At 37.6% G+C, this 19,164-nt stretch overlaps 1 protein-coding gene across 1 annotated transcript in view; it reads right to left on the bottom strand.

The window, feature by feature from the left end:
• Positions 1-19,164, bottom strand: part of LOC149443738 (dynein axonemal heavy chain 5-like) — a 291,780-nt gene that overhangs the window by 210,775 nt on the left and 61,841 nt on the right. The window contains exons 14-22 of the mRNA XM_089655345.1: positions 18,565-18,702; positions 16,474-16,594; positions 10,337-10,429; positions 9,176-9,387; positions 8,961-9,045; positions 7,094-7,305; positions 6,647-6,764; positions 6,249-6,374; positions 5,010-5,166 (exon numbers count right to left, since the gene is read on the bottom strand). Coding sequence (XP_089511471.1) covers positions 5,010-5,166; positions 6,249-6,374; positions 6,647-6,764; positions 7,094-7,305; positions 8,961-9,045; positions 9,176-9,387; positions 10,337-10,429; positions 16,474-16,594; positions 18,565-18,702 — 1,262 coding nt within the window. The remainder of the gene's footprint in view (positions 1-5,009; positions 5,167-6,248; positions 6,375-6,646; positions 6,765-7,093; positions 7,306-8,960; positions 9,046-9,175; positions 9,388-10,336; positions 10,430-16,473; positions 16,595-18,564; positions 18,703-19,164) is intronic.

The following is a 19,164-nucleotide window of genomic DNA, read 5'->3' as shown; positions in this document are numbered from 1 at the left end:
AGGGCTTGACAGCTGAGTGTCTCCATGCACTCCCTCCTATGGCCATACACTATGCAATCTGATTGTACAATCTCTGTACAATTTCCTCTATACAATTTTCTTTAGATTTTCCAGAACTGTGGAATAGGAGGACCCACCTATCACTCTGTATTCAGTCAGGCAAGCCCTTGTACTACATAGTTGACGGTAGGTCTGAAGGAGATTGTACAATCAGATTGTATTGTGTATGTGAACTTTACAGAACCCAGAACACACTTCTCCTGTTTTCAATACTACAGCTCTATTCACAGGCTTTTATCTGTTCACTCAGCACACTATGCCAAATGAATGATCTATGCAAGATGAAAGTTAAGGTAGAAAAATAAAAATCGATGTCTGTGTATTTAGTGAGAACAGTGATCACTGATTGATTGCTTTTCATTTAATATTCGTGCACCTGAAAGTGGGTGAGAGCTGGGAGGGTAGATGTTGCAGGGTGTGTGCTAATGAGATCAGCTGGTCAACTCCTTCTTGTGTCATGACCTAAAGTCTGCAGGACATAAGGCAGAAGTAATGGAAAAACGTTTTTGTACAGCCAACTGGACACTAATATAAAGGTTCGTAAAAAAAATGGAAAGCTTTTGAATTTCTGTACATGAATGCTATATTGGTACATAGCTGGTATTTAAAAAAAACCATGAACAAAGTTGAACATCTATTAAAATGATTTAGACCACAGATAACCTAACTGGATATAAACAGCAAATTATGACTAATAATAACAAAAGCAGGAACAATCAATAAAAAACAATGTATCAACATTGTAAGAGCAAAAATAAATGATTAATTAAAAAAATATATATATATATATATATATATATATATATATATATATATATAAAATATATACTGTATTGGCAAAAGTATTGGGACGTCTACTTTTACACACATGCACATGAATTTTAATGGCATCCCAGTCTTAGTCCGTAGGGTTCAATATTGAGTTGATCCATCCTTTGCAGCTATAACAGCTTCAACTCTTCTGGGAAGGCTGTCCACAAGGTTTAGGAGAGTGTCTATGGGAATTTTTGACCATTCTACCAGAAACGCAATTGTGAGGTCAGGCACTGATGTGGGACTAGAAGGCCTGGCTCGCAGTCTCCACCCTAATTCATGCTAAAGGTGTTCTATCGGGTTGAGGTCAAGACTCTGTGCAGGCCAATCAAGTTCCTCCACCCCTAACTCCAAACTCGCTCATCCATGTTGTTATGGACCTTGCTTTGTGCACTGGTGCACAGTCATGTTGGAACAGGAAGGGGCCATCCCCAAACTGTTCCCACAAAGTTGGGAGCATAAAATTTTCCAAAATGTGTTGGTATGCTGATGCCTTAACCTCCCTAGCGGTATGATTATTTCAGATTTTTGGTGCTGAAAGCGGTACCATTTTTTTGCATGGAAATATGTATTTTTTTTAATTGTAGGCTGTAATTTTTAGGAATAACTCACTGAAATCTGTCCGAACAAGAGTCTAGTAAACATTCCGGATATGATAAAACTTGAAACACGAAATTATAAATTATAATTTAATAAATAATCATAAAAATAATAATATAATAAATTTAATTCAATAATATAATCAAACCAAAAACAGTGAAATATAGCGCCAAGTTCGCACATCGCTGAGCAAAGTCGCCAAATCGTTTTCAGTGTCTGATGACGAATTTCCCCACAAATCATTATCACTCAATTCTGCAAGTGGTTCTGATTTACTATCGCTGTTCTCTAGCTGGTCTAAAACCGCTTTGACTTAAAGGGACACTTTTTGTACGCCATGGATTTTTCTAAGTTTCCAGGCAGAAAGAACAGTCAAAATGCAGGCAGGGCACAGGACAAAGCAGTAGGGACAAAATGTATGTGAAATGGTTTGATACAGTAATGTTTTACTATGTAATATTCATTTACAAAAAAATGAATTTTTTTTAAATTTGACGTCCTAACGTCACAGGGACAGGAACACGGAAGCCGGATGTCAACATCGGCCGGAGGAGATGGCCGGGGACGCTGCAGGGGACACATCGCGGAAGCGAAGGACAAGGTAAGCGCTGCAGGGAATACCTGAGCAACGCCGCATGGTAAGCCCGAGTGTAGCTCAGGGTTACCGCTTTTGGTACTGAAATTTTACCCCGAGCTACACTCGGGAATACCGCCAGGGAGGTTAAGAGTTCCCTTCACTGGAACTAAGGGGCCAAGCCCAACCCCTGAAAAACGACCCCACACTATAATACCCTCTCCACCAAACTTTACACTTGGCACATTGCAGTCAGGCAAGTACCGTTCTCCTGGCAACCACCAAACCCAGACATGCCCGTCGGATTGCTAGACATAGAAGCATGATTCGTCACTCCAGAGAACACGTCTCCACTGCTCTAGAGCCCAGTTGTGGTGTGCTTTACACCACTGCATCTGACGCTTTGCATTGCACTTGGTGATGTAAGGCTTGGATGCAGCTGCTCGGCCATGGAAACCCATTCCATGAAGGTCTCTACGCACTGTTGTTGTGCTAATCTGAAGACCACACGAAGTTTGGAGACCTTTAGCTATTGAATCTGCAGACAGTTGGTGACTTCTGCACACTGTGTGCTTTAGCATGCCCTGATCCTGATCTGTCATTGTACGTGGCCTACCACTTCATGGCTGAGTTGCTGCTGTTCCCAGTTGCTTCCACTTTGTTATAATACCACTAACAGCTTACTGTGGAATAGTTAGTAGAATGGAAATTTCATGGATGGACTTATTGCACAGGTGACAACCTATCACGTAACGCACTTGAATTCACTGAGCTCCTGAGAGCGACCCATTCTTTCACAAATGTTTGTAGAAGCAGTCTGCATGCCTAGGTGCTTGATTATATGCACCTGTGGCCATGGAGGTGGTATATATACTGTATATATATGTATATATATATATATATGTATAATATTTGATTGACTGATGCTTTTTTTGTTCAGCATAATTTACGATTTGCTGTTTGGATTGCCTATTTATGTCTTGCTGTTTGGATAAGTCAGGGGTCAATATATATCTATTCAAATGAGAGGATGCCACCCCACAAAGTGAATAGACAACCAAAGGCAGCTGTCCCTTTAAGTGTATCAAACACTTTAACCATATGCATAAAAAAGTGAAAAGTAGGCGCTAGCCCTTTAAATATATGTGCTAAAACTATATATATATATATATATATATATATATATATATATATATATATATATATATATATATACACTGCTCTAAAAAATTAAAGGAACACTTTGAAAATACATCAGATCTCAATGCGGAAAAATATAATTCTGGATATCTATACTGATATGGATTGGGTAATGTATTAAGAACGTAAGAATGCCCCATCGTTTCATGGAAATGAAAATGATCAACCATATAGAGGACTGAATTCAAAGAAAACCCCGAAAATCAAAGTGAAAAAATTATACAGCAGGCTAGTCCATTTTGCTGAAATCTTAAAATGGTACTCAGTAGTCTGAATGGCCCCACGTGCTTATATAAATGCCTGACAACATCAGGGCATGCTCCTAATGAGACAAGATCTGGACCAGGGCATCACTGAGCTCCTAGACAGACTGAGGTGCAACCTGGCATCATCTAATGGACCAAAACATGATATCCCAGAGGTGTTCTATTGGATTTAGGTCAGACGAGCGTAGGGGCCATTCAATGGTATCAATTCCTTCATCCTCTAGGAACTGTCTGAATACTCCCACCACATGAGGCCGGGCATTGTCATGCACCAGGAGGAACTCAGGACCTACTGCACCAGCGTAGGGTCTGACAATGGGTCCAATGCTTTCATCCCAATACCTAACGGCAGTCAGGGTGCCATTGTCTAGCCTGTAGAGGTCTGTGCGTCCCTCCATGGATATGCTTCCCCAGACCATCACTGACCCACCACCAAAACGGTCATGCTGACCGATGTTACATGCAGCATAATGTTCTCCACGGCTCCTCCAGACCCTTTCACGTCTGTCACATGTGCTCAGGGTGAACCTGCTCTCATCTGTGAAAAGCACAGGGCACCAGTGGCGGACCTGCCAATTCTGTTCAATGGCAAATGCCAATTGAGCTCTATGGTGCTGGGCAGTGAGCACAGGGCCCACTAGAGGCTGTCAGGCCCTCACGCCACCCTCATGAAGTCTGATTCTGATTGTTTGGTCAGAGACATTCACACCAGTGGCCTGCTGGAGGTCATTTTGTAGGGCTCTGGCAGTGCTCATCCTGTTCCTCCTTGCACAAAGGGGCTGATACAGGTCCTGCTGATGGGTTAAGGACATTCTATAGCCCTGTCCAGCTCTCTTAGAGTAACTGCCTGTCTCCTGGAATCTCCTCCATGCTCTTGAGACTGTGCTGGGAGACACAGCAAACCTTCTCGCAATAGCACATATTGATGTGCCATTCTGGAGGAGTTGGACTGCCTATGCAACCTCCGTAGGATCCAGGTATTGCCTCATGCTACCACTAGTAACACTGACCCTAGCCAAATGCAAAACTAGTGAAAAACAGTCAGAAAAGATGTCAGTGGTCCCCACAATTATATTTTAAAACCATTCCTTTCTTGGGGGTCATTTTTAATTGTTGCCCATCTAGTGCACCTGTTAATTTCATGAACAGCAAAGCAGCTGCAACTGAATAACAACCCCCTCTGCTACTTAACTGACCAGATCAATATCCCAGGAGTTTCATTGACTTGATACTATACTCTGATTAATCCTTTAATTTTTTTGCACTATATATATATTAACACTGTGTGTCACACATTCACTTCACAATTACCCAAAGTGTTCAGTAAGCATTCACTTATATTACATTTGTTTTATTATAAATATGGTGAATATTGCCAATATGACCCTAGTAATCATGGTATTTAATACAGTATAGTCACTTTACTATGTTACTATCTGGAGCTCTGAAGACAGTACAAGAATAACTATGAAATGAGCAATCAGAGAACTACACACCCAGAACTTGACTAGTGATTTCATCAGGGTAATCCACAATGGAGTTATCTGAGGATAAGGATGGTGTCTGAGGTTTATATGTTGTTCTTTTTGTTCTGGAATTAGAAGCTGTAGACCTCACAGCAGCAGATGGTCTGCTATTTCCCTGTGTGGATTCCTGAAACCCAAACACACCATACACTGTAACATCATAACCCAGATAACATTTACATAACATGATTTGTAGCACAAATCTACTAAATGGAAAGTATAGTGTGAAACTCAGAGCAATAAACAGGTTCTGCATAAGGCACACTGCATTTTCCCATATAAAATAAGGAACATTTTGCAGATATATATCTGGTTTATGCCTTCTTTAAACTAAATTTCAATAAAGCTGTTATCCATTTGAGTGTTTGATACTCATTAACCTTGGAGTCCTTTCACACAAGCGTTATCAGTTCTGTCATGAACACGGATGAAAAAAAAAATACTTAAGTCATATGTGGTCGTCAGTACAAGCAAAAAATATGTTTCCTTCCAAAAAACGGATGTAAACAGAATGGACGTAAACATATGACATCAATTGATGTCTGCAAAAATGGAAAAAAGGGAAACATTTCCTGTTTTTTTTCAGCAGACATAACGGCCTCAGATGAAAACGGATGTAAACAGACATACTGCTGTTTACATGGGCCTGCTCACAGACTAACATTGTGGTTTCATCTGGATCTGTCTAAAAAACTGACAGACAGATCCAGACTGAATGTTCTCCTGAAAGATCCGGATTCACACCGGTGCACTGCGGTTTACACACAGTGTGATTCTATACACGTTTTACATGCGGTTTTAGGCGCAATCCCATTGATTTCTATTAGACCATGCATGTGTCCCCATTAGATTATCTTTAGTGCTGCTAAACTAGGGACCCAAAGCTATTAACCCTCACAGTGCCAGAAGGTTCGAGGCAGGAAGATGACAGGGCAGCCCTGCAGTGAAGATTTCTACATAATCTATCAGACTTCATGTGTGGGACATACTAGATTACATGTAAGTAACGTAACTAAAGCTGCAAAGGAAAAAAATACACAGGTAAATACAATTATTCTTTTCAAGTGATCATACCTTCATTGGAGCCCCTATTTGTCTATCACAAGAATACATTCCTCATAACCTGTTTCTGAACTACCTTATGTTTATATACTACTGTATACCTATAAAGGATTTGTTTTTCCAGATGATGCTAATATACCATATTACCTGAAAAGACTTCAGTGCTTTTAAGATATCCTCAAATGCGTTTCTAATGGTATTTTCCATTGCTTCTACCTTGGCCTTCTTTTCCACCAGAATAAACTCTATAAATTGCACAAACTCCACAGGATTCTAAAAGGACAAAAATATACACATAATCACCAAACAATTTCACTGTAAGTGATGACCCACTGCATCTTTACGTCCGCCATCCACTTTCAAAGCATTATATATTAATGAAAGTGATAGTCCTTCCAAAAGAAATAATAGAACATCAATGCATCAATGTTACATCAAGAGTGTCTTAGCTCTGTTGCTTTTTTTTTTATTAAATTCCTTGATTGATTGCCAGTATACAGCAAAGCATCTAAATCAATGACTAATATTGGGTTACAACATTGTACCTTGGGGACATCTATGATCTTCTCAATGGGAAATACGTCAAAACAGGAGATCTCTTCAAGGGTGCGTTCAATCACTTGCTCTTTAATTTCTGTAACCTTATCAACAATAAATTGCAGCCTACAAGGCAAAAAAGATGGATGCCTGACATGATTTTTTTTGAAACACTGATTTTCAGGTATATGGAAAAATCAATTTAACATATCAAGCTGTTGACAGTGGCAGTTTTAGTACAAAATAATGGAATAGACTTTATAAAGTATCTTTTGACTGTTAAGGAAACATGCAACTTTCCCAACACTTAGTTTATACAGGTCAGTGCAAAGGATGAATACTCTATGTATAAAACACATTCTACAAATAATTACTGTACTTAATCTAAAGAGTAAAAAGTGGAAGAGTCGGTAGTCGCTGTAGCATTGTGGATACATAACCTCTGGCATAATTACCTTTTAACAGCAGTACTAGTTTGATGAAGAAGGCCTTCTATGTTAACACTGCTCCAGGATAAAGTAGATAATCCTGGCTGAAACTGGTGTTTTACTCTCTCCAGATGGGAGGTGAACAGCACAGCAAAGTTTTCAGGAATCTTCCGCTGAATCCTTTCATATTCTTCAACAACATCTTGCAAATTGCTTTTGTACATCTTGAATTTATCTGCCTTTTGGTGGAAAACAAACACAATCACAGAAACTCAAATCTGCAGTTTGCAGAGCCAAGCCAGCCATCAAATCCTGAACCTCTGATGAACAGATAAACTACATCAAGGCTTAGGATGTAGATGAGCCTTGTGGAAAATATTTTTATGGGGGATTCTATGTTTTGTCTACACCTGAATAATAAAGTCCTAACAAGTTGACCTTTGTATCATGAGTCCATCTAAGTTGGCTTATGTTGATAAAAAACAAAGTTCTTAAGGCAAAACGTAGATAAAGTTAGCAGTGTATAACAATGACACACCAACATGCTTATGCACATTTGAAAAGATTAATGTGTACTGGCAACATGGACACAGAGGGGATTTACTAAAACTGGTGCACTCTGAATCTAATGCAGCTGTGCATAGTAGACAATCAGCTTCTAACTTCACCTTGTTCAATTAAGTTTTGGCAATAAAATCTGGAAATGGATTGCTTTTTATGCACAATTACACCAGATTTTGCACTCTCCAGTTTTAGTAAATAACCCCCAGATAGTCTTATTCAAGAATGAATTCAGGAGACATGGTGTCAAATGCTATGTGCAGTATGCCATAGATATCAAGCAGAATTATTTTTACTGAATTTGAATCAGTGCAAGATGAATTTGGATTAGTTTCTATTACTGTTGCACTGTTTTGTTGAATAAACTCCAATTACTTGAAAAGGTGAACAACTTATTTCTTCTACATCATCCATTGTAGAAAGACCACTGTATGTACAAAATTCACCAAAAGCTTTACATGAAAACGTTGTAGACACCCTGATCTCAAGAGCCTTTTCTTAGTAGAACTAACTAGTTCCTAGGCTTAGACAGGCCCCTAACTCCACTCCACCTCAATCCCACATTCCCTCCTGGGATGACCAGTGGTTCCAAGCAGGGATTTGGCCTTATGAGCAGGTCTTTGCTGAACATTTCTTTGAGAAGGAAACACTACTGAATCAGGAAGCGTTAGCATCTCAAATGGTGAGTCAAATGTCCCCCCCCCCTTGGACTTACCTACAATTAGAGCACTTTTTAAGACCCCAAGCCACTCATACTCCTGGACCTGTATCTCACCCCTTTGAGTCCCTATGCTTTAAATCTACACCCCAACAGCACCTGGTCTCCATCACATATATGCTTCTGTTTAGTGCCTAAGAGGTGCTTTTGGGAGAAAGAACTTTCATTAGACCTTTCTGAGGAACACTGGGAATGCATCTACACATTTGGATATAAGATACAATCACGTTAGTTCCTAGGCTTAGGCTGGTGGACTTTATCATCTTTCTTTTTGGTAAGCAAAATAAGCTTTGCAGAAGGTCACAAAAATGATATGAAAAGCAATAGATAAAAAAGAGCTGTAAGGATAGAAAAACAACACATTGTTCTGTATAGATTATGATGTGAACACAACATGGATAAATACAAAAGAATTGCTGTTATGTTTGTCCACATTTCTCACATAGCAATAATGGTCTATCCCTATGTAAGATGCCATTTCTCCACCAATGAGTGGAGAAGATCATAGATAAGTCATCTCCAATTGCAGACGCGTATTCCAGCAAAAAGAAAATCTGTTCTTCTCTAGAGCTCTATTATAATCATACTCTTAATACCAATACCCTAGATATTTACCTGCTGATATGCTTGAAGAGCCGCTTCTGGAACAGGGATCCCAAGTCTCAGCATCCATTTTGTCTCTTCAATCAAATGTATTATTCTGTAATCAAACGTAACCATTTTCACCAACAGCACCTTTCTGGTATAGGTTAACAGTATTGTACAAAGAGTACAGTGCTTGAACAGCTTATATTTTGCAGATGGATATAACCATGGTTTAATAAAATTACCTCATATCAGTATTGACCCTCAGCTTTTGTGTGCCAGGTTCACGGACAAGTAATGTAAAATGAAGTCCACTCAGACCTCTGTCTACCTGAGACTTCCATTTCTGATACCACAGATCTTCATACGACACTAAAGCAGAAGCTAGTTGATTGTACAGCTTTACCGTATCCGAGTATGTGAGACATGTTGCTACAATTTTCACATTTTTGAAGGCCTTTGGGAATAAAGAAGCACAATAACAGCCATATTATTGAATACTTAAATAATATATTAGATATTTTATTAATAAGATATTTTGTAGTTTAACATTGGTGAAAAATAGTCTTCTCAGGGTATCACAGTTGCAATAGAACAGGCTTTACTTAATTTCAATAAATACTTCAGACAGCCCCACCATGAGTTTTACCCCACCCATCTGAAAAGTAAGACAGAAAAGGTTACAGTATCATTTTTTTTCCTAAAAAATCCAGAGTATCTTGAATAAGCAGTCAGATATTGAGAAATGCTACAAATTGATATTTTGATAAAATATTATCAAAGTGGGAGAAAATGGGTTCTGTCCCAAGAATTCATAGAAAAATGGTTGCAGGTGAGTTTCACCTGTTTTTAACACCATCACCTCCAGAGAGTACCACACTAAGATATAGTATGTTAGAAGCTGAGGAGCAACAGACAGCAAATTGCTTGGGCCAAAAACGTTCTTGAGTCTATAGTGTTTAACAAGAGTTGATAGAGGCCTAGCTTGTTGCTTGTTTAAAAAAATTAGCTTTATCTTGCTTTAAACACCCTGCATTTGTAGCTTTAAAGGATCTGGTCCTGTCTTTTTGGACCCTGAAACTTAACAAATGTTGGATTTCTCTATCTCCAGTCCTTTGCAGAATCTAGATACTTAAAGATGAAATTAGCACAGAATGTCATGAGGAAAATCTTCTGAGATTTGCAGAATAGAATGAAATGTTGTGCTATTTTCTGAGTATCAGCATTTAGCTCAGGCAAGAGACAGGATTAATGACTACACTGCCTGACACTTCTCTGACAGAAAGGAAATACAAGTACACAACAACATGGGTAATCTCTGAGAGGTAAGTCACTATAGCAATTCAATTGGAGATTTAGATTATTGCAGATTTCCTTTGGTAACTTTATTTCAATGTCATCCTTACTTTCATTGTATTTTCAATCTTTGACAGCAGCTTCCGTGACCAGATGATTGCACCAACTGCTGGTGGCATGTTTCTTGATAAGACAGGCTCTTCCTGTAAAATGAAGGTTGTACACATTATAACACCATAAACTAGGGTTAGAGATAGAGTTAGAGATAAAGAGAATGTCATAAGAGATAAGCAAAGTGTAAAAAAAAACCTGTATGTCTCTCATTTATTCATAAGTACAACTGCTTTATTAACCACTTGCCCTCCAGAGGATTTACCCCCCTTCCTGACCAGGCATTTTTTGCGGCACTGCATTTCTTTTACTGACAATTGAGCGGTTATGCACCCAAATGAAATTTACATCCTTTTTTTCCCACAAATAGAGCTTTCTTTCGGTGGTATTTCATCACCTCTGCGGTTTTTATTTTTTTGGGCTATAAACAAAAAAATACCAACAATTTTGAAAAAAAAACCAATATTTTAAAATTTTTGCTATAAAACATCCAGTAAAAAAATTTAAATAAACCTAATTTCTTCATAAATTTAGGCCAAAATGTATTCTGCTACATATCTTTGCTAAAAAAAAATCCCAATACATGTAAATTAATTGGTTTACATGAAAGTCATAGCGTCTACAACTGGAGGTATATATACTGGAATTTTTATTAAAAAAATTTTATACTAGTAATGGCAGTGATCAGCGACTTATAGCGGGACTGCGTCAGGAATTCTCACACTGGGAGGGAACTGACTAACTGCCACTGACATCCCAATGACACTAATACAGTGATCAGTGCTAATAAAAAGCACGAACACTGTATTAATGACACTGGGCAGGCAGGGGTTAACATCTGGGGTGATCAAAGGATTAATTGTGTGTTGTATGCTGTTTTACATTATGTGCTGTGTGTGTTTTACTAGGGAGACATGCTGCTTTGTATTTCTGTGCTGTGCATGTCCTTGCTGGTAGGAGAAAGACTTGTGTTGTTTACACACAGGTCTCTCCCCTGTCAGCTTTCTACGACGATCGCTGGGTGCCAGCGGGGAATATCCGGCCGGGACCCGGTGACTGACATCCCTAGCCACCAATGGTGGCACAGGTAGGGCGGCGCGCGCTCCCTACCTGGACTTGCAAATCACATATACTGTATATACATGATTTTGCTCAGCCCCGCCGCCCTATAGCAGTACTTCTACTATAGGGCGGCAGACAACGGTTAATTACTATATTTTCAATATCAACAAATTGACTTACTTTTGCCAAATGTTTGATGCTGGTCTTGAGCCACATACAGTAAAACTATATGGTTGTTTAACCAGAGTTAAAGACTTAGTCTGGGTGAAGTGTCCAAAGGCTACAAATCTTTCAATATCCCTATACAAGAATTAAAAAAAAGAGAGACATAACCGTGACGGGACATTTACGGCAGGATCAAAAGTACAACTACACTGCTCAAAAAAATTAAAGGAACACTTTGAAAGCTCATCAGATCTTAATGGGGAAAATATCATGCTGGATATCAATACTGATATGGACTGGGTAGTGTTTTAGGAACGTAAAGGATGCCCCATCGTTTGATGGAAATGAAAATTATTAACCTACATAGGGCTGAATTCAAAGGCACCCCAAAAAACAAAGTGAAAAAATGATGCAGCAGGCTAAAATGGTAAAATAGTACTCAGTAGTTTATATGGCCCCCACGTGCTTATATGCAACATCGGGGCATGTTCTTAATGAGACGATGGATGGTGTCCTGAGATATTTCCTCCCAGATCAGGACCAGGGCATCACTGTGCTCCTGGACAGTCTGAGGCGCAACTCAGATGGACCAAAATATGATATCCCAGAGGTGTTCTACTGGATTTAGGTCAGGCGAGTGTGGGGGACATTCAATGGTATCAATTCCTTCATCCTCCAGGAACTGCCTGCATACTCTCATCACAAGAGGCCGGGCATTGGCATGACCCAGGAGGAACCCAAGACCCAATGCACCAGCGTGGGTTCTGACAATGGGTCCAAGGATTTCATCCCGATACCTAATGGCAGTCAGGGTGCCATTGTCTAGCCTGTAGAGGTCTGTGAGTCCCTGCAAGGATATGCCTCCCTAGACCATCAATGGCCCACCACCAAAATGGTCATGCTGGATGATGTTACAGGCAGCATAATGTTCTCCACGGCTTCTCCGGACCCTTTCACATCTGTCACATGTGCTCAGGGTGAACCTGCTGTCATCTGTTAAAAGCACAGGGCACCAGTGGCTGACCTGCGAATTCTGGTGTTCAACGGCAAATGCCAATCAAGCTCTATGGTGCTGGGCCCACTAGAGGACGCCGTACCCTCAGGCCATCCTCATGAAGACTGCTTCTGATTGTTTAGTCAGAGACATTCACACCAGTGGCCTGCTGGAGGTCATTTTGTAGAGCTCTGGTAGTGCTCATCCTGTTCCTCCTTGCACAAAGGGGCAGATACTGATCCTGCTGATGGGTTAAGGACCTTCTACGGCCCTGTCCATCTCTCCTAGAGTAACTGCCTGTCTCCTGGAATCTCCTCCATGCTCTTGAGACTGTGCTGGGAGACGCAGCAAACCTTCTGGCAATGGCATGTATTAATATGCCATCCTGGAGGAGTTGGACTGCCTGTGCAACCTCTGTAGGGTCCAGGTACCACCTCATGCTACCAGTAGTGATACTGACCCTAGCCAAATACAAAACTAGTGAAAAACAGTCAGAAAAGATGAGTAGGGAAAACAATGACAGTGGTCCCACCTGTAAAACCATTCCTGTCTTAGGGGTCATTTCACTGTTTTGGGAGTCGTCTCATTGTTGTCCATCTAGTGCACCTGTTGTTAATTTCATTAACACCGAAGCAGCTGAAACTGATTAACAACCCCCTCTGCAACTTAACTAACCAGATCAATATCCCAGGAGTATAATTGACTCTGATTAAAAAGTGTTCCTTTAATTTTTTTGAGCAGTGTATATAAAAAAGTAAGTATCAATCTTTATTACAAAACATGATAAAAGAATAAATGAAGTCAATAAAACAGTGCTTTAGTTAAGTAACCCATAACAAGGCATACAGCATTATACAATATGTCAATAAAAATACCCTGACAATCTGCGGTACACCAAGAGAAACTGCCAGAAAAGTCAAGCTTGGTCAGTGCCAGAGATCAGCAGGCAAATCCCCTTAGATGTGACACCTAGGAGACAATAACAGACAGCCTATGTGATCACTCTTGAGTCTAACCTGCTTTGTATTATACAATGTAGGGGCCTTTTGGTACCAGCCTTGTTTTTGTTTTTGATATATTTTATGTATGAAATATGTAGTGTATGTATGAAATATGTAGTGTTTTTGATGCATTGTTATGATTGTATTATAAACCTGACATATCTTGACTTTGCTGGCAGTTTCTCTTCTGGTGTACCGCAGAATATCAGGGTATTTGTACTGACATATTGTGTAATGCTGTATGCCTTGTTATGGGTTGCTTAACTAAAGCACTGTTTTACTGATCTAATTTGGTATTTTATCATGTTTTGTAATAAAGACTGATACTTTATTTATATAGCTGTACATTTGATTCTGCCGTAAAAGTCCCATGAGGGTTATTTCTCTCTTTTTCTAAATTGTATGACCAGAATGATACACATCAAATATTTTTCATAAGTTAACACATATTCTCAGATTGAAAAAAATTTCCAAAGCATTAAAACACTAAATGCACGAGCAGATAGTTTTTTTTAAATGGCTAGATTCCCCCATCCCCACATTTGATGTGGATGGGGGAATCATTCCTGCTGTGCTATTGTATTCTGACAGCAGGGAGGCTTCCACTCCCTCGAAATACACTGATAAGTACTGTAAAACTGATCATTCGGGAAAAACCTACCAAACTGGTTTTACAGAAGCTGAACATAGGATCAACTTCTGTACAACCAGCCTAACTATACATGGATCGGAATTTGTCTGGTCCTACTGAACCGAATGAATTTCGATCCATGTATGGCCACCCTGACAATACCTGGGTTCAAGACAATTTTTCATTAGCTTGTACTACTGTGGTCAGCATATTATTTATATCAATGCACTAAATTTTGTTCTAATAACAAAAAATGTTTTTTTTTATCATTGCATTTATTACACACTGTATAAGTTTGGATAGCATAGCATTTGTAAAGAAGAAAAGGAGATCAGTAAACATTCGTCTTTTGAAGCTGCAATTATTTATTTGGAGAAATTCAGTGCAATAATTATTGTATAAGTTGTTCTGCTTAGTAGACCTAAAGAATATGTTACCCCGACATTTCATATTTCTGATATGTTTCTGTTGTGCCATGTATTTCTGTTAAAAATGTATTGTGTTCGCTTTTTCTTTTTATTCCTTTGTATGAAATACCTGGTAATCCTACTAATTCCCCTGATTTCCTATTTCAAACTAACCACGCAAGGCTTGACAGCACATCCATCTCTGCATGGTCCTTTTTTTGGCTGTGCTGGTGAAACAGCCTGTCTGTCCTCTATCAGACTTGTGCTGACAACCCCCTCCTTTCCACACACAAGCATTCACTGGGAAGATCAGTGATCTGCTGTTTCTCCACCTCCACCTCTTTAAGCCCCTGAGAACAGCTGAGAACAGAGATTCTGCAATCACTTATAAAAGGAAAAAAAAAGGGATATATAATTTCAAAAAATAAAAAAATACGTTTTACACTGAATTACTGCACATATGTAGAAGAAGTACACAAATCACACCAAGATTCAAGTAAGAATACATTTGCCCCTTCTATTTAGACAAGCTTTTCTTAACTAGGGTTCCTTTGGTGGTTGCTAGGGGTTCTTTGAGCACTGATCAATTTCTGCCTCTCCGATAAGTAGCCACAAACAACCATCTTTTAAGCTATCTCTAAGAGGAGGATCCTTCCTAATGACCACAGGCACAAGGAGCATTATTATCATTGACCATCACAATAATGTACCATGAACTGCAGATATAGTAATTATTCCCATATGGAAGAAAAATACATTTAAAATATATTTTAAAAATATTCTTCCCAAATATATTGCCATATATTTGAAATGCTACAATTTTGGCCATATTCAATATATTTCAAAATATATTTCTATGTATATATATTTCTATGTATATATATATATATATATATACACACACACACACTGCATGTTGAAATGCATTTTTATTACAAAATATATGAAAACTATTTTTAAAAATACATTTCAAATCTACTGTATGTCTTTAAAAATACAGTTCTACATTTTTGGAATGCATTTACAAATATATGTAAAAATATATGTTACAATTACTTTTTTGTATGTTAAAGAAAATCTGAAGAAAATAAAATATATTTTTTTAACTATATTCTTCAGATTTGTTTAACATATAAAAAAGTAATTTTAACATATATTTTTACATATATTTGTAAATGATTCCAAAAATGTAGATTTGTATTTTTAAAAATTTTAAATGTATTTTTAAAAATATTTTTCATATATTTTGTAATAAAAATGCATTTCAACATGCCGTATACATATATATATTTATTGAAATATTTTGAAATATATTGAATATGACCAACATAGTAGCATTTCAAATATATGGCAATATATTTGGGAAGAGTATTTTTAAAATATATTTCAAATTTATTTTTCTTCCATGTGGGTTAGCAGGGGATTCCTAAGACCAGAAGGTTATTTCAAAGGTTAATAAGGTTAAGAAAGGCTGATTTAGAAAATATCTGCTTATCCCTAAGTTGAGAGTTAAGTATACTATAGTTTTCTTTTCTCAAGCACAAGGTTGCCGCATACGTTTTAAGGTTGATTCAAGCTTTAGTTGATGCAAAATAACAAAAGCAACAGTTTCAGGCACTGCCTGCCTATTGCTCTGCTGTGAAAAGGAATTGATAAAAGTTCCCAACAGGATTTTAAATTTCCATTTTAAAGTCCGAGTCCATGTGGTTAGTTGCTATGGCAAATCTATAGGAAATTGCACAGAGGGCTTGCATGGTGCCAGTCTTTATTTGCAGGCTACCAAGGACCTCCGTATGATATACTTGAACCCAGTTAAAGAAGAACTGTGCCTGTTTGCAAAATTTCTTTATTCTGTTTGTAAAACATTTCTACATACCTTAAAGGTTTCATATAATTGTTGAACCTCTTTCAGTTCATCATAGAACCAGTCAAAAACTTCTACATAACACTCATTAATGATGTGTTTTATCCCCTGCCTATGTCTCACAGCAGAAAACCTTTGAAAAAAGAACAGCATTGGGAATAAATTGGGAAAAGCACAAAAAGAACAAACTACTTTCTTAATCATAGTGGTAATAATTAAAAAAAAAAAAAAAGGTTAAGATTGGCATACCTGAACAAACATTTAACCGTGAATACAATATCAACCTTCTTTTAAAGTGACAGCTTTCATTACCAAAATGTAACATTAGCACAATAGGCTCAGAAGTGTATTAACCCTTATAGGGGGTACCACCATCCCTTAAACAAAGTACGACAAGCATACACCAAAATGGGACTTTTACAGACAACAATGGAAAACACTATTGTGAAAAATTCATATAATGAATTAATTTTATACAACAGTGTTTTGTATTGATCCCTGTAAAAGTTCCATTTTGGTGCATGGTTGTTGAGCTTTCATTCCCAACCTACATCATTTTTTTGCATAAGGTTTCTTATACAGTATATAGTTTAATTTTTTTATATACATATGTAATTTTTTTCCTAAGTACAACAGCACCTCTTTTCTTTCAATGTATAACTTTTTTGCATAGTTTGTATACAGCCAGATAGATTTCACAGAACGTTTTAGCACCTCTGCAGTACTTAGATATACTTTGACGTTTAAGTGCATTTCCAGCTAAAAACGTTTTTTAGTTTTGGGCAGAGTGTTGTTTTTTTTTTTATTGCTATTTGGGGCTCCATAAGAAAGACTTATCCTCTCTTTCTGCCCAAGTGGAAATTATTTGACTAGACAAGAATTGTTGAAATATCTATAATGGGGACATGGACAAAAATAAAAAATAAAAATGATAGCAGTGTTAGCCTTCCCCCAACTCTACTAAAAATCATTTTTCAGTGTGTGTTGCTGTTAAAAAAGTTCCCTTTGAGTCCTGTCAGGTAAAATGTAGTCAGCAGGACTGAAAGTAATGGGACACCTCTCTAACATAGCGCCAAATAGCAATACAAATTAGACAAGGGTTCTACTCCATACTAATTCTATACTAAGCAAAAACATTTTTAAATTAAATTAATTTAGGGGCATATTTATAAAACTATAGTTAATCCAGGCATATTTACAATGCTAGATTTACCAACAATGACTATGACAGCTTTTACTGGAAAGAATCATCACATTTGAATGTTTGGTGAATTTTCATAAATTACACTGGGTATGGAAGGCCTTGATTTAGTAAGGTATTTCCATTTCCTTGGAAATGGCAATTGAGCTTTTTATCTAACTATTATGAATTAGTGCACAATTCCTTTCTAGTAATATGTATCTAATAATTTTACCATAATGTAAATTGTTATATGATATCTAATATAATTAATTTATATTTGTATGATAAGATACTTGCATGTACATTCGTTCTGTGCAAAAAAGAGCAAAACAAAAGTATAGGCTACATCCTGTGCAGGTTTGAATGTTAATAATTGATTTAAAATACTGCATTTGGCCACTAGATGGAGCTAAGTATCATGGGAATTTCCTATAATACTTAGCTCCATCCAGTGGCCAAATGCAGGTAAAATCAGCCCAGGGTATAGCTTTTTTACAAATGTACATGCACTTTTACTGGGCAAATATGTGAATTTTTTATAAGTCAACCTATATAGATATATATATATATATATATATAGATAGATAGATAGATAGATAGATAGATAGATAGATTCACATTATCTGGTAAATAGTACAGTGAGATCCAGTAACCATGTTCAGTCCATGTTCCCCCCCCCCCCCCTATTTTCATTCTTGTTATTGGTTAAACTTTGCAATAATAAACCCTATTAGACACAGCACTGGTATAAATGACAGTTTTAGCTATCAGTTGCTCACACGAAGCGTATTCATTTAGCTAATCTGGGATTCAGTAATGATTCACAGAAATGTTTAAATCCTGACTATATCCTACAAGTTTTCCAACTCTGGTTTGGAAGCTTTTGGGAAATAAGTTTACTAATATTTGTGTACTCTTACCTTTGAAGAATAGACAAGGCATCTTTGCATGGTATTCGTCTAAGGAACAAAGCTTGTATGTACACAGAGATGTACTTTTCGATTTGCTGGTTCATCACCAAGAATTCTGAATACCCTTCCTCAAAAGGGTTATGATCTCTGTAGAAGTCAAGATGATATTATGGAAACCTATTAGTTAATTTGGTGAGAGAATTCAAGGTCAATCTCTAATATCAAGTAATGAAAACTGAGTTACATTCGGTTCTAGTTTGAAAAGCAAATCTTGGATTATTCATAGATGTGGCACATAGATATAAAAGGGGGTATCCAGTTCAATCAGAAAAAGAAATACAGCACCAACAACTACAACACTTGATTTATATTTATTCAAAATGGTAAATACATTTGGAAATACATTTCCAAGTAAGTGCAATTGTGCAAAGAGCCTTGTCTGTGTTAAAAGAGAAGTTTAGGATTTTTTTTTTAAATTATTATTATTATACTTACCTAGGTGGATGCAGCATCGATCCAATGCTGCATTTCTCCCCTGCCAGTTCTAAGTGTGAGAACTGAGCAATCAGACATCGCTGATCGCTCAGTTCTCTCCCTCTGCTCTGAGCA

The sequence above is a fragment of the Staurois parvus genome, unplaced genomic scaffold (assembly GCF_062004578.1).
Source record: "Staurois parvus isolate SC_StPar_1 unplaced genomic scaffold, SC_StPar_1.0 ptg000834l, whole genome shotgun sequence".
Lineage (NCBI taxonomy): Eukaryota > Metazoa > Chordata > Amphibia > Anura > Ranidae > Staurois > Staurois parvus.
Note: the sequence above shows the minus strand (reverse complement) of the source record. Positions and strands in the feature narration are given on the sequence as shown.